Genomic DNA, 23,132 nt, shown 5'->3' with positions numbered 1-23,132 from the left:
CTCGCGTTTCTTGGCCCAAGCAAGTTATTTCTTATTATTGGTTTCCTTTAGTAGTGGTTTCTTTGCAGCAATTTGACCACGAAGGCCTGAATCACAGTGTCCTCTGAACAGTTGATGTTGAGATGTGTCTGTTACTTGAATTCTATGAAGCATTTATTTGGGCTGCAAATTCTGAGGCTGGTAACTCTAATGAACTTATCCTCTGCAGCAGAGGTAACTCTGGGTCTTCCTTTCCAGTGGCAGTCCTCATGAGAGCCGGTTTCATCATAGCGCTTGATGGTTTTTCCGCATTGACTGACCTTCATGTCTTAAAGTAATGTTGGACTGTCATTTCTCTTTGCTTATTTGAGGTGTTAATGTGGACTTGGTCTTTTACCAAATAGGGCACCCTTCTGTATAACACCCCTACGTTGTCACAACATAACTGATTCGCTCAAACGCATTAAGGAAAGAAATTCCACAAATGAACTTTTAACAAGGCACACCTGTTAATGAAATGCATTCCAGGTGACTACCTCATGAAGCTGGTTGAGAGAATGCCAAGAGTGTGCAAAGCTGTCAAGGCAAAGGATGGTTACTTTGAAGAATGTCCATTATGAAATATATTTAGATTTGTTTAACACTTTTTTGGTTACTACATGACTCCCTATGTGTTATGTGATAGTTTTAATGTCTTCACTATTCTACAATGTAGAAAATAGTAAAAAATAAAGAACAACCCTGGAATGAGTAGGTGTGTCTAAACTTTTGACTGGGCTCTGATACGATACTTTCATGGCTCGGTGCGATTCGATTTCATTAGTGTAACAAATCGATGTGATTCGGTTCAATTCAATGCACAAACAACTGTTGCATGAACAAATTCATTTTCCATTCTAAATTAATATATGTTACGGATGGAGCTCAGCTGGATTGGTCTGAGCAGCCCTGTGTGTGTGTGTGTGTGTGTGTTGGTATGATGTAGTGTGTGAGCTGGCAATTTGTTTCCCCCCCTTACTTTTTATCTGAAATCCTGATCACCCACTGATGAACTTGTCATATAGAAGATAGAAATGTGTTGTGCTAGTAATATGTCAATATTCATCTTCAAAAATGAGCTATGAAATACATAGCCAATTCACATAACACAACTTTGGATGTCACCACCGTCTCAAAAGAGAATGATTTAGATAGAACTTTACAGAGGAGAAATACTCTTCTCCTGTTCTGACCAGTGAAGCCAGTAAAAATGGCTGTCCTTGTTATGAAATTACACCTTCACCATGTGCATGTAAAAAGGACCAACTGCAGACTGTTTAAAGCAGAACTACCAAAAATACTTATTACGGTGAACATTGTAATTGAAAAGCCCCAATCAGCAGCTGGATGTGCAACCAGCACGACGTTACTTGTGACCACTTCGGTAGCCTATACAGCTCCACCAGTGAAACACAATTTAGTAACAATGACCCAGCCAATTACATTGGTTGTCTCGCAATAAAGCTTATGATTTAATCATGCGAAAGCCATTTTACAAACATTGAATGCTGAAGGTGCCGCACAGACGTAGCCTACAAATATTAGAACAAGGATAGGGTAGACCTACCTCTCATTGGTAGTGTCTCCCGCACTGCCCCCCTACGCTGCTGATACTCTGTTATTATCTATGCATAGACACTTTAATAACTCTACCTACACGTACATAATTACCTCAACTAACCGGTACCCCCTGTATATAGCCCTGCTATTGTTATTTACTGCTGCTCTTTAATTATTTGTTATTCTTATCTCTTACATTGGGGGGGGGTTCTTAAAACTCCTTTGTTGGTTAAGGTCTTGTAAGTTAACAGTTCACTGTAAGGTCTACCTGTTGTATTCGGCGCATGTGACCAATACAATTTGATTTGACAGTTGTGATCTGACTTGTAGTCATACACAGTTACATGCATAAAAGTTTGATAGGCTGAAGGAAAGGACACATCAATTCAGCCAACAGAATAGAAGTATTTTTCGGAATAAGGCAGAATAAAATATTACGAGTAAAAAAGTTAGTGGACCGGCGATTTGGCAACGTTTCAATAGTTTCTCTTACCAATGCAGGCTTCATTTGGATCAGTTTGGACGCCTGCGGACCGATGCACTCGCATCCTAAACATTTGAACTGGGGGCCGATGCGTATCGGTGAATCGTTACATCACAAACACACACGCGGGATCAGTGCCTCTAAGTGAGGATTTGCCAGGTACATCCTGTAAAGCTCTGTAGAGGATTATGTTTGTTTAGCTGTCTGAAGTGCTTTGCAGCAGCACCAGGTGACTGACTGAATCCCAGGCAGACAGGTCAACAGCTAGACTAGGCCTACACCTTAATTAAATCAGTCCTCATTACCACACCAGCTCCTTAAGACCCATCCTCTACTAGTCACTACAAGACAGACAAAGTACCAAGATCATTTATCTGTTCTCACAACTCTGTTTAGATAATCCCCAACAAGTGCTTCCCAATGTAAATAACATCTGGATAAAAATACAACTCAACCTTCCCTAATGATAATTCATCCAATACCACTTCATCTATACCTCTGCAGTTCTTTTTGCATTGAAAGTACACAACTCCATTTAACGCCACCCGTTGTTGGTACTAGCAACAAACTGACAAACCTAACAGCAATATGTTAGGTAACCACTTGCCACTTAACTACAACCCCCACAATGCTAGTGAACTGTGCCTGGGCTGCACACAATGCAGCTGGTGGACTCTGTGTTACCCCATGGCCAAGGCATAGAGGTCTGGCCTCTTCTCCTTCTCCTCCAGACAGATCTTGTGGACACGGCACTCGAGTGCCTGGCCCAGGTTCAGCACTTTGGGGTAGCAGGGCAGGATTTTGGTCAGCACGATCAGGATGTTCCGGATGTGGGTGTATTCCCCCGTCTCCAAGCAGTGGACTGATGCCTAGAGGGTACAGAGGGGAGAGTGAGGAGTGTATTGTAACTGCTTGAGCGGTTGCTATTTCCTGTTAGAGTTGTCTGTCACGTTTCTCTTCATTTAAACTATTGCATTCTGAATAATGGTAGTAAATGAATGGGTGTTAATGAGACAAAAATACCAGATTGACTTCTTCAGAAGGCAATGAAACGAAGGGAAGAACTCACTTTAGTCAGCTTGTAGTGCCATTTGTGCACTACATGTCTGAAGTTCTCATAGTCCAGCTGGTCTGCTTTGTTCCCTCCGTCGAAGCCTGTGGCTCTGAAAATGGTCAGGAAGCCTGGGTAGTTACCACACTCCTTAAAGACGGAACAACAAATAGACAAGATGAAGTGTTAACACGTGCATTCTACATCTTCCACACTTCAGTGAATATTAGTAATGTCAGTAGATAATGTTGGCCAACCTCAAATCAACCCCTTGCCCCGACACATTTGTTGATCTGAGAGGATGTAGTGTGTGAGTTAGAGGTGGAATCCTTACCTTCTCGTAGACAGCTCGGTCACTGTGCCAACGGGTCACCGTCTCCAACATGCAGCACAAGAAGCGGCCGTAGCGTCGCGACTCGTTCTCCGTGCAGCTGGCCACCGTGTAGATGATGTCAGAGAACACCTGCAACACAGTTAGGTCAGGGCGGAGTCACTAAGTGATGAAAATCCCATGGTATAATGACTTGTGACAACCAGAGATAGTACAGGGCAGAAAGGAGAAAGCAAGAAAGACAGAGAGAAAGGGAGAAGTCTCACCCGGTCATAGCAGAGCAGGGTGCAGAAGTTGGGGGTCTTCTGCTGGTGCACCAGCTCCACAAAGCGGGCGCAGTACACTGCGTCGATGGCAGAGAAGATACAGCGAGGAAACAGACACAGCTGCAGGAACTTAGTGATGGTCTCATTCTTGGTGGATTCTGAGAGGGGAAAAAAAGGTGTGAGGGAGAAGGGATTGATTAAAAAAAAAAGGATGTGAGAACAGTGAATTAAGACTTACCGTCAACTAACTTGCATGACTCATCTTTAGAGTGACTCAGAGGTAATTCTTCAAACAAGATTTGAGGTTAAACCCACTCTTAAAATGTCAGTAGCGTAGGTTGTATAGAGCTGTACAGTGAAATTGTTCATATGACTGATGTGTGCTTTAATGAAATGGGAGAGTTGACATCTACCGTTAGCCCAGATCCTCTAAAACAGACTATGGCGCCATTACATCAAACAACTTGTCATGCCTGTTAACTGGGCTAAAACAAACAAGGTGAGGCTGGTTTTCAGTAGCCTCATGGGACCTGAGGGGGCTTGACTGTGGTGTTACTGTCCCAATAGAGTATTGTCCCCCAATGGGAACAGGCAGCTGGGTACAGGAGGGTCTGCTGGGATTAGTGTTGTGGGGGGCAGTCAGCAGTGTGTGTGTGTGTGTGTCTTTTTCAGAGCGACAGAGAGAGCGACAGAGAGAGAGAGAGACCGAGAGAGAGACCGAGAGAGAGACCGAGAGAGAGCGCGACAGAGAGAGAGACAGAGAGAGGGGGGGGGGGGGGGGGGGAAGGAGAAAAAGAGTGTGAGCGCAATGTTATCTTACTAGCGAGGAGCCAGTTGTCTTTCTCCAGTTTGAGGCGGTGCAGGACCCTCTGGACGTGCTCCAGCTGCTTCTTCTCCTCCTCCTGCAGCTTCTCCTGTAGGGCCGTGCAGCGCTCCTTCTCCTTCTTCTTCTTGTTCATTGGCTACAGACGGACACCATAGACAGACAAGCAGGCTGCTGTTTAGACAGGGTGAACACATGCAGAGAGAAAACACTAATAACAACTTCGAGCTCAAGCACAATACAATTACAGTACTCTTTTACCATTACACTGCAAGTCAAGTGATAATTGGAGAACATTGCGCCACAATGAAGTGTACAACTGTGTTTGGAGGCATTTAGATGAACTGGAAGATGAGAATAGTCTCTTCCTGCTGCAGTGTTGTCTTTTCCTACTAGCACTGACTTCACTGATAACTACTTGATGGAAAATACTTGCCTCACCCATCTTCAGATGAATGCACTAATTGTCTCTCTGGATAAGAGTCTGCTAAATGACTAAAATGCAGTGGAGTAAAGTACTACTTATGTCATTTTTTCCGTTATCTGTACTTCACTACTTATATTTGACAACTTTTACTTCACTACATTCCTAAAGAAAATGTACTTTTTATTCTGTACATTTTCCCCTGATACCCAAAAGTACTAGTTACATTACTTTTTGAATGCTTAGCAGTACAGGAAATATGACCCAATTCATGACCCCTCCCCACTGCCTCTGATCTGGCGGACCCATTAAACACAAATGCTTCATTTGTAAATGATGCCTGAGTGTTGGAGTGTGCCCTTGGCTATCCGTAAATTAAATAAAACTAATTGCGCTGTGTGGTTTACTTAATAAGCCATTTGAAATCATTTATACTTTTACTTAAGACATTTAAAAACAAATACTTTTAGACAAGTAGTATTTTACTGGGTGACTCACTTTTACCTTAATAGAAAATGACTTAAGCATCTTTACTCTTACTCAAGTATGACAAATCGGGTACTTTTTCAACCACTGCTTAAAAAAAAAAATTAAAAAAGAAGAAATAATACAAGTGTTGTCATCAAGGGGTCTGCTAGATGCCCGAGTCGTGTTTAGAGTATTCGGCAACATAAGAAAGAAAACAGACGGACACAGGGGAACTGGGTCTGGACTAATAATAAAAGCTTGTTTTGGTTTGAATGCGGTGTCTGTTGTGCGCTCTAATGGACACAACCATGACGATGTGACTCACCACATCAGGGTTCTCCTCGATGACCTGCACCTGGAGCTGGAGCTTCTTCACCTCGCGGTCGTAGGCGTTGTGTGGCACAGCCAGGTCGTACATGGTCAGCGACCAGAAGGTGGCGTAGAACTGGGGTCGGAGGTCGTCCCAGACACGGGGTGGGTGCAGGGACACCACGGCCTCGTGCACCGGCGACATCACCAGCTCGCACGCAGCCACGTACTTATGGACCTTCTGCTGCTGCCGGTTGCTCTTCTCAGCTTTCTTCAGCTCATCATACTTAGACTGGGGAGAGGAGGGGACACTCAGTTACTGTCTCCTTTACATGGTAAGATTCACAAACGGATTGATATACAGTATGTTCCAGACACACAACCTGACCGAGTCCATTTCCTCATGATGGACGGCAGCAGAGGGGGAACTCGGGATGTTTCAAGTCCGGCCAGGGGGACCGTAAATGAGGTTACACAGCACTCTCTCAAACTGAAACAATTCTTTCAGGATTCTACATGGCCAGTGTTCTCAAAGCATTACTGTGCACATCAATTCAAAGTTAGTCTTATTTGTATTGAATTTATTTGTAGATCATTTATACTCACTGTATCCAATTGTCATACTGTACAGACTAAAGGTGAAGTGCCAGAGGGAGGGAGAGACTACTCACCAGGATCTGATGTCCATACATGGGGCGTGAGAGGAAGAAGGCAGCATCGTGGGGGGTGTGGAACTGGTTACAGAGGATGTCAATGGAGGGAACACGCTTGATGTAGTCCTCAGTACTCAGGTTGGAGGCCAGGAAGCCACCAAACTGCACCAGGGTGTCGTGACACTATGGCCAAGGGACAGGGAGTCAGAGAATGGCACCCTAATCCTTATTTAGTGCACTACTTATGGCCTCTGGACAAAAGCAGGGGATGTAATCGAAATACTTTTCCAATAGTATCATTCTGAACAGAATCATAGTGTTTTTCATTCTATTCCACTGTTCCGACTTGCTAAATTATGTTCTGAACCGTTCGTACCAAAAAAAAGTACTGGTTTATATCATTCCTTTTCGTTCCTTTTTAATCCTCTGAAATCAGAAGTTTTGTTACCTTAGCTTGACATTAAATTACTTCACCAATCAGTGCGGATAGAGCACCTTGCTATGGAGCGGGCAAGCTGTAGTCGTTTTAGCCTAGGCATCCGTGCATGGGCGCTATTGGCTGCCTAAGCTATAGTTGTTTACATGTGCGATGGGCGCGAGATGCAACTGACAATTCCCGGGTCGGGGGAGTGGGTGGAGGAGGCTTGGTTTGAAGTGCCTGGCATTGTTAGGACATGCATTATATGAATTAGGCCCACAGAATTATACCTACGGAGGAACAAGTTCTATGGAGGAACATTGAATGTCTTTGAACTTCCGAGAGTTGGCTTAAAGTTGGACCAGAGCTAGCTGACAATCTTGTGTTTAATTCTGGTGCCGCTCTGCACACACGTCTTGCCATTTTGTAGTTAATAAAGCCAACGTGAAACGTGATAACTATAGTACCTGTAACTAGCATTGAAAAAGTTAAGAGATTCTTCTCTAATGAAAAATCTCTCCCTTATTTCTGAATCATGCTTGTAACGTCAGTAGGCTACAGTAGCCTACAGTAGCCTAAGGTTCAGAGGGGAGGGGCAGGTTGCAGACACGCACACTGGCAAAGACTTTCAACTGGCAGACAGACACCGGAATAATTTTGAGTTACTGAGTGAGGGCTTTGCATATGCTTTGAAAACAACGGTTCTGTTCCGGAACATTATTGATCACTTACGTTCCTCGATAAACGTTGTTTTATGCTCTGTTCCCTGAACCGGTTCAAACCCCTGGTCAAAAGTAGTTTTCTATCACAGAAGGTTGGTGGCAGCTTAATTTGTTGAGAACGGGCTCGTGGTAATGGCTGGAGCGGTCTCCTATCTGCTCAATATAGCAATCTATTTTGGACACAGCCAGTTCATTCTCCCTTATTGCACAGCCATGTTTGTGTGCTATTAGTCCCACAGTTTGTCATTTGTTTAAAAGACACAACCTGGTTTATTCAAACTATCCATCAATGTGGCCCAATACTGCAAACAGAGGCAATTTTGGGGGGGATTATCGCTGAGGAAGGCTCACAGCTTACAGGCAACATGGGGGAATTGAACCAAACATAATTGTCAGCTGAGTAATATTTAAGAAATGAAAAAGGGGAGAACTCCCTTCATCTGCATTCCCCTGATGTAGCTTATCGACATGACTTCTAGTTACCCTCTGTGCTTATCAATATGCTATTTTAAGCAGAGGAAAAGCAATGACAGATTGACTATTTAATGAACTCTAAACAGGAGAACTATCCAAGGTGTAAAACTAGTGTAAGTAAATCTGTAAAGGGGGTCAGTAAGTACCTGGTCGTACAGCTTGCCCACCAGTTTGAGGTGTTTCTCACCCCCCTCCAGAAAGACCACCCCGTTGCGTTGCTGGGCCATGAGGAGACAGAGGGGCAGGGCCAGATCATGGTCCAACAGGGCATCCTTTAGACGCTGGGACGACTTCTTAGTGTTACGGATCTGACCAAAGTAACCACCCTGGGGACAGAAAATATAACTGCATTGTTTCAAGTCATGCTGAGGAATAGCTGACTAATGCAATGTGCCTCTGCTTTGACCTGGTCATGGTGTACAGTTTCAAGTCAGACCAAACAGGGTCCTGTACCTCTGCTTTGAGCTGCTCCCCTCCAGTCATAGCTTCCATCTGCTCTGATGTCATCTCGTCAGTGATCTCGATCCCGGCCATCTTCTGCACCACCTCTTTCAGAATCAACAGGTCAAAACTGCAGTGGGGGGAACACAACAATCAGTCTATACATATTTGTGAATGCAGACATAAATAATATGTGCGCATACACAAAAATAAACATGGGTAAAAAAAAGAAAACAAGGTTGAGGGCAAAAACAACCGTGGGAGTAGCTAAGGACAGGGCACTAATAATAACATAATTCAGCATGCCGTTTCATAGGGCGTTGTGGCAGAGTGCCACCTCTATTTACTTCCCCTGCATCCCTGGCCCTGGAAATGACTGATTTGAACTGATGGGAGAGAGAGAAAGAGAGATGAGAGAGTGGCCATGGAGCCCAGTGTGATTTACTACCTGCTGACTTCAGGCATCACAGGGAGACCAGCGCTGATATAATTATCCTTCCCTCCTCCTCTATGGAAGCCCAAACCCCCACACAGTCTGCAGCCTCCTCATCAACACAACATTACTCAGCAGCTTTGCCCAGACCAGGGCCCTGAAGGGTGGCACAACAACGGCCAAGACCCCTCTCCCCCTCCCCGCCTTGTATTGCTACAGGCGGAAGAGACTGTACGTCAGTCCCTGTTCTGATTCAGGAGAGGCCAGACAGAGACAGGGGACCCAGTTGATTGACTATGAGCGACAGACTCCATCACTATGAATCACATCAGAGCCAGCAAGTCAATGAGGCGCCCGTCTGCCAGCTCAGAAGTTATAGTTACCTCTTCCCTGCTTTCAGCGTATTGGTCACATACTGGAGGAGGCCAGCTAACTCAATTGGGTATTTCCTGAATACCGCTCCACACAGACTGGCCAGGCCTGGAGATAGGAGAAAAAGGTCAGCAGTCAATCAGTTGTCAAGCAGACATACATATGTTGCATAAAATACAGTAAACTAAAGTAGAGTTGCACTGGGCTGTAACTACATGGAACAAAAGTACACCCAAATGCCCCTTCGATAATAAAGCAGATTTGTGACATCAGGGTTGTGTTTAGTATGGTACACTGTAGCAAAGTACATTGTAACAGAAAACAAAAATCTGTGTTCTAATTGGACAAGTTCAGGTAGTACCCTCACACATTTCACTACATTTAGAAATATTTTCTCCAAACTGAATACAACCCAGATCAAACATTCTTCAGCAGATCCTCCAAAGATCTGCCAGGTTGGATGGGGAGTGTTGCTGCACAGCTATTTTCAGGTCTCTCCAGAGATGTTCGATTGGGTTCAAGTCCGGGCTCTGGCTGGGCCACTCAAGGACATTCAGAGACTTGTCCCGTAGTCACTCCTGCGTTGTCTTGGCTGTATGCTTAAGGTCGTTGTCCTGTTGGAAGGTGAACCTTCACCCCAGTCTGAGGTCCTGAGCAGGTTTTCTTCATCAAGGATCTCTCTGTATTTTGCTCCGTTCATCTTTGCCTTGATCCTGACTAATCTCCCAGTCCCAGCCACTGAAAAACATCCCTACAGCATGATGCTGCTACCACCATGCTTCACCGTAGAGATGGTGCCAGGTTTCCTCCAGGCGTGACGCTTGGCATTCAGGTCAGAGTTGGTTTCATCAGACCAGAGAATCTTGTTTCCCATGGCTTGAGAGTCCTTAAGGTACCTTTTGGCAAACTCCAAGCTGGCTGTCATATGCCTTTTACTGCTGAGTGGAGTGCTGCAGAGATGGTTGTCCTTCTGGAAGGTTCTCTCATCGCCACAAAGGAACTCTGGAGCTCTGTCAGTCAGAGTGGTCACCCTGACCAAGGCCCTTCTCCCCCGATTGCAGTTTGGACGGGCGGCCAGCCAGCCCTAGGAAGTCTTGGTGGTTCCAAACAACTTCTTCCATTTAAGAATGATGGAGGTCACTTTGTTCTTGGGGACCTTCAACGCTGCAGAAATGTTTTGGTACAATTCCTCAGATCTGTCTCGGAGCTCTACGGACAATTCCTTCGACCTCATGGCTTGGTTTTTGCTCTGACATGCACTGTCAACTGTCTATGTAAGGTCCCACACCTTACATAGACAGGTGTGTGCATTTCCAAATCATGTCCAATCAAGTGAATTTACCACAGGTGGACTCCAATCAAGTTGTAGAAACATCTCAAGGATGATCAATGGAAACAGGATGCACCTGAGCTCAATTTCAAGTCTCATAGCAAAGCGCCTGAAAACTTAGGTCAATAAGGTCTGTTTTTTGTTTTTAACAAATGTGCAAAAATGTCTAAAAACCTATTTTTGATTTATCATTATGGGGTATTGTGTGTAGATTGCTGAGAATGCATTTGATTTTATCCATTTTAGAATAAGGCTGTAACGTAACAAAATGTGGAAATAGTAGGGGTCTGAATACTTTCCAAAGGCACTATGTGCATTTAGAAAAATTCTGAGAGTCAAATATATAATTTTTGGGGGAATGTGTATACGTCATTAAGAGTAAAAGATAAAGATCTTTAAAGATAAAGACATCACACTTCTCTCAATTATTTAGCATTTTTTTGTATTATACCTCTTTTACAATGATTCATGAAGTCTATATAAAAAAATCAATAATAATTAAACGCACAAATATGGTTCTTTGTCTGTAGGATTCAGTTAGGGAACTCACTCTGAAGCCAGGAGGAGATCGTAGTGTCGTCATGCTTCATCTTCTCTTTCTCTGGATTTGCCAACGCTTCAATTATGCAATCTACAGGCAACGAGTTAAGAGGTACAACACGGCTTAATACATTCTGCCAGCTGGACTGTAGCGTTTCAAATACATGATTAAACATAGTTCTGAAAGTGTATAAATAAAATGGGCAAAAACGGCAAGTCACAAAATGTCAGATTAAGGATACAAGCCATGACGTCATAGTTTAGTGAGGTGAGGTATTTAAGGGAGTCTACCACTGGACCGATGAGGTTGTCATACCACTGGATCTGAGACAGGATCTGAGAGAGGGACAAAAATACCTGGTTAATACAATACAGGGACAACAGGCCACACGATGATGATTAAAGAGGATATCTAAAAAAAACATCCACCCAGCTGTTATATACATACGGAGTGTGTAAAACATTTAGAACAACTTCCTAATATTGAGTTGCACCCCCTTCTGCCCTCAGAACAGCCTCAATTCACAAAGGCATGGAAACTACAAGCTGTCAAAAGTGTTTCACAGGGATGCTGGCCCATGTGGACTCTAATACTTCCCACAGTTGTGTCAAGTTGTCTGGATGTCTTTTGGGTGGCGCACCATTGTTTACACACAAGGGAAACTGTTAAGCAGTTCTTGACACTCAAACCGGTGCGCCTGGCACCTAATACTATACCCAGTTTAAAAGGCACTTAAATATTTTGTCTTGCCCATTCACCCTCTGAAAGGCACACACACACAATCCATGTCTCAATACTTAAAAATCTTTATTTAACCTGTCTCCTTCACTTCATCTACACTGCTCATAGCGTTCACCTGGTCAGTCTGTCATTGAAAGAGCAGGTGTTCCTAATGTTTTGTAGACTGTGTAGATGGATCATTAGAGTCAGATTCTAGAATAACATTCTAAATGGTCTGAGAAAACAAGGCTATTGCTCTGCAGTGTCCTTTGAGGGTCACTTAAACTTTATTATCCTCTCTCCTGGTAAAGCCACCTTATTACCGGTTACACTACATCCCTACACTCCCACTGTGACAGGATGCCATCACTCTCCTGTTCCTCCACAAAGGTATGTGGACACCTGCTCGTCAAACATTTATTTTCAAAATCATTCATATGGAGTTGGTCGTCCCTTTGCCGCTATAACAGTTGGAACATTGCTGCGGGGACCTGCTTCCATTCAGCCATAAGAGCATTAGTGAGGTCAGGCACTGATGTTGAGCGATTAGGCCTGGCTCACAGTCAGCGTTCCAATTCATCCCAAAGGTGTTCAATGGGGTTGAGGTCAAGGCTCTGTCCAGGCCAGTCAAAGTTCTTCTACACCGATCTCGACAAACCATTTCTCTATGGACTTCGCTTTGTGCACAAGGGCATTATCGTGCTGAAACAGGAAAGGGCCTTCCCAAATTGTTACCAGAAAGCTGGAAGTACAGAATTGTCTAGAGTGTCATTGTACGCTGTAGCATTAAGATTCCTTTCCGGAACTAAGTGGCAGAGGCCGAACCATGAAAAACAGCCCCAGACCATTATTCCTCTTCCAAACTTTACAGCTGGCACAATTCATTCGGACAGGTAGCGTTCTCCTTGCATCCGCCAAACCCAGATTAGTCCGTCAGACAGCCAGATGGTGGAGCGTGAATCGTCACTCCAGAGAACGTTTCCACTGCTCCAGAGTCGAATGGCGGCCAGCTTTAAACCACTCCAGCCGACACTTGGCATTGCGCATGGTGACCTTAGGCTTGTGTGCGGCTGCTCAGCCATGGAAACCCATTTAATTTATCTCCCGACGAACAGTTCTTGTGCTGACGTTGCTTCCAGAGGCAGTTTGGAACTTGGTAGTGAGTGTTGCAACAGAGGTCAGAATTTTTATGCGCTATACACTTCAGCACTCGGCGGTCCCGTTCTTAGCTTGTGTGGCCTACCACTTCTCGGCTGTGCCGTTGTTGCTCCTAGACGTTTCCAATTCACAATAACAGCACTTACAGTTGACAGGGGCAGCTCGAACAGGGCAGAAATTTGATGAACTGACTATGACGGTGCTACATTGAAAGTCACTGAGCTCTTCAGTAAGGCCACTCTACTGCTAATGTTTGTCTATGGAGAATACATGGCTGTGTGCTCAATTTTATACACCTGTCAGCAATGGGTGTGGCTGAAATAGTCAAATCCACAAGTTTGAAGGGGTGTCCTCATACTGTAGCGTACCTGAGTGCACAGAGGCTTTAAAAGACCCAGTGTTAGAATAAATAATGGAGTGGTCTCTTCCCATGACCTTGATATTATTTGTGAAGACAGATGGACAGGGGTTGAGGTGGGGGAGGAAGGTAAGAGAGGGGGGGCTGAGGCCGAGTAAGGTGGAGGATGAGTTGAGTCTCAAGGGAGGTCCGACTCTCCTCATTCACTCAGAGAAGAGGCCATTCAGTCAGACTGCAGGCTGAGAGATTAAGAGATGGAGGCTTTAAAAAGGGAGAGGAGCAGCACAGCTTTTTCAATCCATTAATGTCCTGCTGCTGAGGCACCACAAAACACAACCCCACTACCTCCCCACTCCTCTTTCCGTTTGGCCGACATTCTGCTGGTCATTTTTTGAGACGTGAGATATTTAGGGGAGGGGTAGGGGATAGGGCTTATGCTGTGGAGATGGACAGGAGGGGGAGTGGATGGGGGTGTTCTAGCAAGACAAGACAGGCTGTGATGTGGAGTAGGTGAGTTCATTAGTCACATGCACAGGGACACAGATGTAATTGCTGGGTAATGTGAAATTCTTAGGCTCCGACAGTACAGGTGAAAGAAACAATGATACAAATACATACATCTGTGACAATGATAAAATGTTCATTGGGGTGTGAGGGTAAAGAGAATGTAAGCAGTCGCAGTGAATCCAATTTACATTCAGCCCCCATTTTTCAGCAGTAGTCTGTCGTTACAAAGGCAGATTATAAAGATAGTGGCCTTAAAATAAGATCTCTCTGCCCCATGAAGATAGTAGAGGACACAGAGCCCTTTCACTGTCAAGATTAAATACTCAGTTAAAGTAGGAGGGAGATCACTCAAAATAAGGCTAATATTAGTGTAAGTCTCAAAACACTACTTTCAACTGTACAGTATGTGAATAAAATATCATAAAATCCTTGAGAATACATACATAGTCAAAGAGGATGGTGGGGTTGCTATGGCTCAGCTTGCCTATCTGGCGCCCAGATGGTTTCACATTCTCTTTGGTTAATCGCCTGGAAAAAAAGCAAAGAAAGAGAAAAGAGAGCAATTTATTCAATCTATTGAAGCATCTTGCAGCCAATACATGTACCCCTGTCAATGCTGTGGGACTGATTTGATGGTTAGGCCTAGATTGAAGAAGATAATTTAGTAGAAGAATTTGCAACTAATAATGAACTTGTGCTCAATGTTTGGTTGCTTCATGCTGTTGGATTGGGGCTAGACTTTGAACATTGAGATATTAAAGACATGATAGAGCAGACGCATAGTATATAAAGGAGAGATCTATAGAAAGACAGAGTGGCTGAGGAATGTGATGGGTGGACGGGAGAGAATCACATGAGTGCGATAGGTGATACGAGAGGACATCTGTGGATTAGGCGAAGGAGGGTTTGAGGTCAGGAGGTCAAGTCAGATCCCATGAAGGGAGAAATAATGGTTATATTATCCTATTACCCTCTTCCTGTCAAACCATAAGATGTAAGGATTGGAGAGAAGGAGGAGTGATATGTTAGTTGTGATTTTTTTGTTGTTGTCTGAATTACAAGTGTGTGTGTGTATGTATATATATGTATATACACATACTGTGACGGCCCTGATTTTTTTCTGAACCGTCTCAGTGCTTCTCCTTCCAATAGGACGCTTTCCCTTTAATTCCCAATTAAATAGCCAGCATCAGCTGCGCAAAAGTGGGGTTGTGATGGAGACGTGAATGAGGATGTGTCCAACCCTCAGTTCCCAAGCTTCTCTATTCCGTTTGTTTTGTTGCCGTTAAACGTGTGTTTTGTAGCCTAATAGAGATTTACCCAGGATCGGATCCACTCTTTGCGTCCGTGGACTACACCTCTCCATTCTTCATGGCCTTTCTCCGCTGGAGATCTATTGGCGGATTGGATTGTCTGACTGACCGACTGACTACCACCTTTTTGTATACGGTATTTCATTTGTTTTGATATGATGTATACGGTGATGATTTATGTAGTTAGATGTAGTTGAGGACTTAGTAAGAGTTGATACGCTTTAAAGTTCTGTGGTAAAATAATTGTTATATTGATTGTATGATTAATACTGGGTTTACGCTACACTTGAATGAATGGACAAACATTGCGTGACAAAGGTCACTTGAGTTCCCTGAACTCCTTTACCGGGCTGGACTCTTTTTAGGCCCGGGGTACAGGACATTGCTAGAAGAACCAGAACGCATTGTGATATTATTATATGTGTGTGTAATCATTGATGTTGCTAATACAACCCACGCAAAATAATATAGTTGTTTTTGAAGTTCTTTCCAATGTTTTAAGGGTTTATGAAAAGTTTATTTCCATCCTGACTTTTACATAAGTCCTTTGTATTGGTGTAGACTTGACGGACCAGATGGGACTCATCCCCTCCCAAACCAAAAGGAGAAACCAATGTTTTCTCTGGTAGGCACAACCTACCTGGCACCCCTATAAATAATAACCTCAAGTCAAAACCGTTAGACACACACACATATATACTGCTCAAAAAAATTAAGGGAACACTTAAACACAATGTAACTCCAAGTCAATCACACTTCTGTGAAATCAAACTATCCACTTAGGAAGCAACACTGATTGACAATAAATGTCACATGCTGTTGTGCAAATGGAATAGACAACAGGTGGAAATTATAGGCAATTAGCAAGACACCCCCAATAAAGGAGTGGTTCTGCAGGTGGTGACAACAGACCACTTCTCAGTTCCTATGCTTCCTGGCTGATGTTTTGGTCACTTTTGAATGCTGGCGGTGCTTTCACTCTAGTGGTATCATGTGACGGAGTCTACAACCCACACAAGTGGCTCAGGTAGTGCAGCTCATCCAGGATGGCACATCAATGCGGACTGTGGCAAGAAGGTTTGCTGTGTCTGTCAGCGTAGTGTCCAGAGCATGTAGGCGCTACCAGGAGACAGGCCAGTACATCAGGAGACGGAGGAGGCCGTAGGAGGGCAACAACCCAGCAGCAGGACCGCTACCTCCACCTTTGTGCAAGGTGGAGCAGGAGGAGCACTGCCAGAGCCCTGCAAAATGACCTCCAGCAGGCCACAAATGTGCATGTGTCTGCTCAAACGGTCAGAAACAGACTCCATGAGGGTGGTATGAGGGCCCGACGTCCACAGGTGGGGGTTGTGCTTACAGTCCAACACTGTGCAGGACGTTTGGCATTTGCCAGAGAACACCAAAATTGGCAAATTCGCCGCTGGCGCCCTGTGTTCTTCACAGATGAAAGCAGGTTCACACTGAGCACATGTGACAGTCTGGAGACGCCGTGGAGAACGTTCTGCTGCCTGCAACATCCTCCAGCATGACCGGTTTGGAGGTGGGTCAGTCATGGTGTGGGGCAGCATTTCTTTGGGGGGCCGCACAGCCCTCCATGTGCTCGCCAGAGGTAGCCTGACTGCCATTAGGTACCGAGATGAGATCCTCAGACCCCTTGTGAGACCATATGCTGGTGCGGTTGGCCCTGGGTTCCTCCTAATGCAAGACAATGCTAGACCTCATGTGGCTGGAGTGTGTCAGCAGTTCCTGCAAGAGGAAGGCATTGATGCTATGGACTGGCCGGCCCGTTCCCCAGACCTGAATCCAATTGAGCACATCTGGGACATCATGTCTCGCTCTATCCACCAACGCCACGTTGCACCACAGACTGTCCAGGAGTTGGCGGATGCTTTAGTCCAAGTCTGGGAGGAGATCCCTCAGCAGACCATCCTCCACCTCATCAGGAGCATGCCCAGGTGTTGTAGGGAGGTCATACAGGCACGTGGAAGACACACACACTACTGAGCCTCATTTTGACTTGTTTTAATGACATTACATCAAAAGTTGGATCAGCCTGTAGTGTGGTTTTCCACTTTAATTTTGAGTGCGACTCCAAATCCAGACCTCCATGGGCTGATAAATTTGATTTCCATTGATAATTTGTGTGATTTTGTTGTCAGCACATTCAACTACGTAAAGAAAAAAGTATTTAATAAGAATATTTCATTCATTCAGATCTAATTTTATTTTAGTGTTCCCATATATATATATATATAGTGCCTTGCGAAAGTATTCGGCCCCCTTGAACTTTGCAACCTTTTGACACATTTCAGGCTTCAAACATAGATATAAAACTGTATTTTTTTGTGAAGAATCAACAACAAGTGGGACACAATCATGAAGTGGAACGACATTTATTGGATATTTCAAACTTTTTTAACAAATCAAAAACTGAAAAATTGGGCGTGCAAAATTAATCAGCCCCCTTAAGTTAATACTTTGTAGCACCACCTTTTGCTGCGATTACAGCTGTAAGTCGCTTGGGGTATGTCTCTATCAGTTTTGCACATCGAGAGACTGACATTTTTTCCCATTCCTCCTTGCAAAACAGCTCGAGCTCAGTGAGGTTGGATGGAGAGCATTTGTGAACAGCAGTTTTCAGTTCTTTCCACAGATTCTCGATTGGATTCAGGTCTGGACTTTGACTTGGCCATTCTAACACCTGGATATGCTTATTTTTGAACCATTCCATTGTAGATTTTGCTTTATGTTTTGGATCATTGTCTTGTTGGAAGACAAATCGCCGTCCCAGTCTCAGGTCTTTTGCAGACTCCATCAGGTTCTTCCAGAATGGTCCTGTATTTGGCTCCATCCATCTTCCCATCAATTTTAACCATCTTCCCTGTCCCTGCTGAAGAAAAGCAGGCCCAAACCATGATGCTGCCAACCACCATGTTTGACAGTGGGGATGGTGTGTTCAGGGTGATGAGCTGTGTTGCTTTTACGCCAAACATAACGTTTTGCATTGTTGCCAAAAAGTTCAATTTTGGTTTCATCTGACCAGAGCACCTTCTTCCACATGTTTGGTGTGTCTCCCAGGTGGCTTGTGGCAAACTTTAAACAACACTTTTTATGGATATCTTTAAGAAATGGCTTTCTTCTTGCCACTCTTCCATAAAGGCCAGATTTGTGCAATATACGACTGATTGTTGTCCTATGGACAGAGTCTCCCACCTCAGCTGTAGATCTCTGCAGTTCATCCAGAGTGATCATGGGCCTCTTGGCTGCATCTCTGATCAGTCTTCTCCTTGTATGAGCTGAGTTTAGAGGGATGGCCAGGTCTTGGTAGATTTCCAGTTGTCTGATACTCCTTCCATTTCAATATTATCGCTTGCACAGTGCTCCTTGGGATGTTTAAAGCTTGGGAAATCTTTTTGTATCCAAATCCGGCTTTAAACTTCTTCACAACAGTATCTCGGACCTGCCTGGTGTGTTCCTTGTTCTTCATGATGCTCTCTGCGCTTTTAACGGACCTCTGAGACTATCACAGTGCAGGTGCATTTATACGGAGACTTGATTACACACAGGTGGATTGTATTTATCATCATTAGTCATTTAGGTCAACATTGGATCATTCAGAGATCCTCACTGAACTTCTGGAGAGAGTTTGCTGCACTGAAAGTAAAGGGGCTGAATAATTTTGCACGCCCAATTTTTCAGTTTTTGATTTGTTAAAAAAGTTTGAAATATCCAATAAATGTTGTTCCACTTCATGATTGATACTTTCGCAAGGCACTGTATGCATGCATGCATGCATACATACATACATACACATATATATACATATGTATGTGTATATATACACATACATATACACACATATACACACATATACACATACATATACATATACATACATACATACATACATACATATACATACACATACATACACATACATACATACATACATACATATACATATACATACACACACACACACACACATATACATACATACATACATACATACATACATACATACACACACACACATACGTGATTTTTTTTGTCTGAATTAAAACTAAACAACCCTTTGGGAAGAATTAAACTTGGTTAAAGCTCCATGAGTTATTTACTCTGAAAAATAACAACAATGCTGATATCCATTTATCGAAATTATGCTTTTCCCTTTATCTTGTTAACTCATACATAGTATTATTGACAACATTATATATTTCATGTTGACAAAACTAAAAAGTATGTGTGTGTGTGCAGTAATCCAAGCTGGTAAAGGGATAGTTCAGGCAAAATCTACATTTCGGTGGAATTACCCTTACCGTGAGTCGTGTCTAAAGGTCAATAGCGACAGAATACATTATAATAAATGTTCTACTTCTGTCACAGCAATGTTGTCTTCCACTCATGGGGTGGGGGGGGGGTGGGGGGAAATACAGTTGCATAATCTGGATATTATTTGACAATATATTGTGTCGTTTTGACAATATCGCAATATTATTTTTGCGCTAGAAGGCTGTTGTTTCCAGCACTTTTGTTTCTTTGACTGATCAAACTCGTGGCTTTTCTCATTGCTCTCTCATCCCTCTGCAGGAGACATTTGGTTGGCAATATGTTTGGAACATCGAAACAATAACATTGCCAATATTGCCATCGGAACACAGTATCCAATCGCAATACATACATAATCGTGAGAGAGGAAGAGGGGTGGTGATTTAGAAGTAGTTTAAAAGCACCACCACCACCAGGGATTCATGTCCTACTGTGGTTCTGCACAGTACACTGCACACGCATAATGATGCAGGCCAGGTGCCAGGCACAACACATTAATTAACTTCCTATCGTCTGCATTAGCCACCTTGTAGTGACGCAGAGCAGTTGTGACATGTCACTCAGCAGAGCTGTATCCATATCAAGAGGCACGGGTAATGTCCAGGCAATGTCCCATTTACATTATTAATAAACACTGGACCGAAGGCACTGACATCCTTCAGCTAACTACAAGAGACTAAGATGCATACAGGGATGGGAAAGGGATGGATTGAATGAATAATCAAAATGTCTAATGGCCATTTGAATCATTCAGTAGCAGCAACTTAACAAATGGTTTATATTACATGAGTCTAGGGGCTGGTGATAGGGTCACGGTGCTATGAGAGCAGGCCTTTGCAGCAGGGTTGGCGTGCTGCAATGCTAGCCTCAAATCTGACATGGGATGGGAGTAGTCCACTCGAGTACAACTGTGGAGCCATCTTCTATAATGCCCCCGGTGGAGGGAATAGTAGCCGTTCAATTCCACTCCACCCCTCCCTGCCTTCCACTGCACCAGAGCTGCAGGATCTCAGCCCCGCAGCACCAGTTTATCCATTAGTCTCCCCACCCACCGAGTTGGGGAGCCTTCACACATACTAAACTGTCCCTTCCGCCTTCAGAGCGATGCATGCTGGTGTGGTTACATCGCACCCTCCAAAGACACCACCAGCACCACACATCCTCAGGGTATCCTTTTGTCAAGGCGCTTACACACGCAAACACAAGAAATCAGTGGAAACACCGTCACAGTTGCCAGAGTGTTAACAAAACATGTGTGGGGGGAGAGCACACCATGGCTGGCCGTGCAGTGTTCCTGCCGGGTGGGATCCAGCAGAATATTGATAACGCGGTAAGAGGCCTGCTCCATTCCCAGCTGCCTGCTTCCATTAAAAAACATATTTTCTTCCGGGATGGCGGGGTTGGGCTTAGGGTACAAAACAAAACCATGGCTTCCCTGAGTGTCTGCTCTGTAATACATTATCACGCAGCCCTGGGGTGCTCGCTCTGTGTATGGTAGCAATGATGGGAATACGCCAATGTCCACTGGTACACTACAGGGAGCAGGGAATGGCCTCAGGCACTTACATGTACTTCCACACATTGAAAATAAGTATGCATCATACTGCACTAGTGTGAAAAGCAGTAAATGAGATATACAATAGCATATACTACAGTAACTACTCATTCAAGGGTTTTTCTTTCTACATTGTAGAATAATAGCTAAGACATCAAAACTATGAAATAACACATATGGAATCATGTAGTAACAAAAAAAGTAAAGCAAATCAAAATATATATTATTTTAGATTTTTCAAAGTAGCCAGCCACCCATTGCCTTGACAGCTCTGCACACTCTTGGCATTCTCTCAACCAGCTTCATGGTGAATGCTTTCCAACAGTCTTGAAGGAGTTCCCACATATGCTGAGCACTTGTTGGCTGCTTTTCCTTCACTCTGCAGTCCAACTCATCCCAAACCATCTCTATTGGGTTGAGGTCGGGGGATTGTGGAGGTCAGGTCAGCTGACGCAGCACTCCATCCCTCTCCTTCTTGGTCAAATAGCCCTTACACAGCCTGGAGGTGTGTTGGGTCATTGTCCTGTTGAAAAACAAATGATAGTGGGACTAAGCGCAAACCAGATGAGATGGCGTATTGCTGCAGAATGCTGTGGTAGCCGTGCTGGTTAAGTGTGCCTTGAATTCCAAATAAATTACTGACTGTGTCACCATCAGGGCACCCCCACACCATCACACCTCCTCCTCCATGCATCACGTTGGGAACCACACATGTGGAGATCATCCGCTCACCTACTCTGCATTTCACAAAGATACGGCTGTTGGAACCAAAAATCTCAAACTTGGATTCATCATCACACCAAAAGGACAGATTTCCACCGGTCTAATGTACATTGTTTGTGTTTCTAGGCCCAAAGCAAGTCTCTTCTTATTGGCGTCCCACCCACCCATTGTTTCTTTGCAGCAATTCACCCATGAATGCCTGATTCACGCAGTCTCCTCTGAACAGTTGAGATGTGTAGGTTACTTGAACTATGTGAAGCATTTATTTGGGCTGCATCTGATGTGCAGGTAACGCTAATGAACTTATTCTTTGCAGCAGAGGTAACTCTGGGTCTTCCTTTCCTGTGGTGGTCCTCATGAGAGCCAGTTTCATCATAGAGCTTGATGGGGTTTCGGGACTGCCCTTGAAGAAACTTTCAAAGTCCTTGAAATGTTTTTGTATTGACTGACCTTCGTGTCTTAAAGTAATGGACTGTCATCTCTCTTTGCTTATTTGAGCAGTTCTTCACATAATATGGACTTGGTATTTTACCAAATAGGGGTGGTATACAGAAGATAGCCCTAACTTGTCACAACACAACAATGACTGGCTCAAACACATTATGGAAAGAAATTCCAAAAATGTACTTTTAACAAGGCACACCTGTTAATTGAAATGCATTCCAGGTGACTACTTCATGAAGCTGGTTAAGATAATACCAAAAGTGTGCAAAACTGTCATCAAGGCAAAGGCTGTCTACTTTGAAAAATCTCAAATATATTTAGATTTGTGTAGTAACACTTTAGTTACTACACAATTCCATGTGTGTTAATTCATAGTTTTAATGTCATCACTATTATTATACAATGTAGAAAATAGTAAAAATAAAGAAAAACCCTTGAATGAATAGGTGTGTCCAAACTTTTGACTGGTACTGTAATATATGCTACTGTATATACCATTTACTGCTTTTCACACTACTGCCGTATGATTTACTGGCTAGCAAGAAGTGCCATTGTTTTAAAAGGTGCGGCTGAATGCACCGATACGCATGTTTTTTTCTGCTGCTCATTAAGAAAAACAAGATTTGAATGCTTGTGGGTGTGGTTTGATGTGGTTGTTATTTAAATGAAAATTGCCAGAGAAGTTGGTGTTTGGAGGATATATTGGCATGGTTGTTAGGCCCGAGACAAAAGTCGAGAGCCGGCAAACTGTGCCAATATATCCTCCAAACACTGGTCAAGGGAATTATCACTTTTATACACTGCTCAAAAAAATAAAGGGAACACTTAAACAACACAATGTAACTCCAAGTCAATCACACTTCTGTGAAATCAAACTGTCCACTTAGGAAGCAACACTGATTGACAA

The 23,132-nt window shown here is 43.8% G+C and overlaps 1 protein-coding gene across 3 annotated transcripts in view; it reads right to left on the bottom strand.

The window, feature by feature from the left end:
* LOC110537361 (THO complex subunit 2) overlaps positions 1-23,132 on the bottom strand; it is a 65,888-nt gene that overhangs the window by 13,822 nt on the left and 28,934 nt on the right. For all 3 annotated transcript variants that reach the window (XM_021623337.3, XM_021623338.3, XM_090192176.1), the window contains 13 exons: positions 14,305-14,389; positions 11,360-11,453; positions 11,128-11,208; positions 9,259-9,355; positions 8,455-8,572; positions 8,148-8,327; positions 6,406-6,570; positions 5,751-6,026; positions 4,531-4,672; positions 3,711-3,868; positions 3,448-3,576; positions 3,132-3,263; positions 2,747-2,931 (listed from right to left, as the gene is read on the bottom strand). In XM_021623337.3, coding sequence (XP_021479012.2) covers positions 2,747-2,931; positions 3,132-3,263; positions 3,448-3,576; positions 3,711-3,868; positions 4,531-4,672; positions 5,751-6,026; positions 6,406-6,570; positions 8,148-8,327; positions 8,455-8,572; positions 9,259-9,355; positions 11,128-11,208; positions 11,360-11,453; positions 14,305-14,389 — 1,842 coding nt within the window. The remainder of the gene's footprint in view (positions 1-2,746; positions 2,932-3,131; positions 3,264-3,447; positions 3,577-3,710; positions 3,869-4,530; positions 4,673-5,750; positions 6,027-6,405; positions 6,571-8,147; positions 8,328-8,454; positions 8,573-9,258; positions 9,356-11,127; positions 11,209-11,359; positions 11,454-14,304; positions 14,390-23,132) is intronic.

The sequence above is a fragment of the Oncorhynchus mykiss genome, chromosome 12, assembly GCF_057628025.1.
Source record: "Oncorhynchus mykiss isolate SJ-2025 chromosome 12, ASM5762802v1, whole genome shotgun sequence".
NCBI classification, from domain to species: Eukaryota; Metazoa; Chordata; class Actinopteri; order Salmoniformes; family Salmonidae; genus Oncorhynchus; species Oncorhynchus mykiss.
Note: the sequence above shows the minus strand (reverse complement) of the source record. Positions and strands in the feature narration are given on the sequence as shown.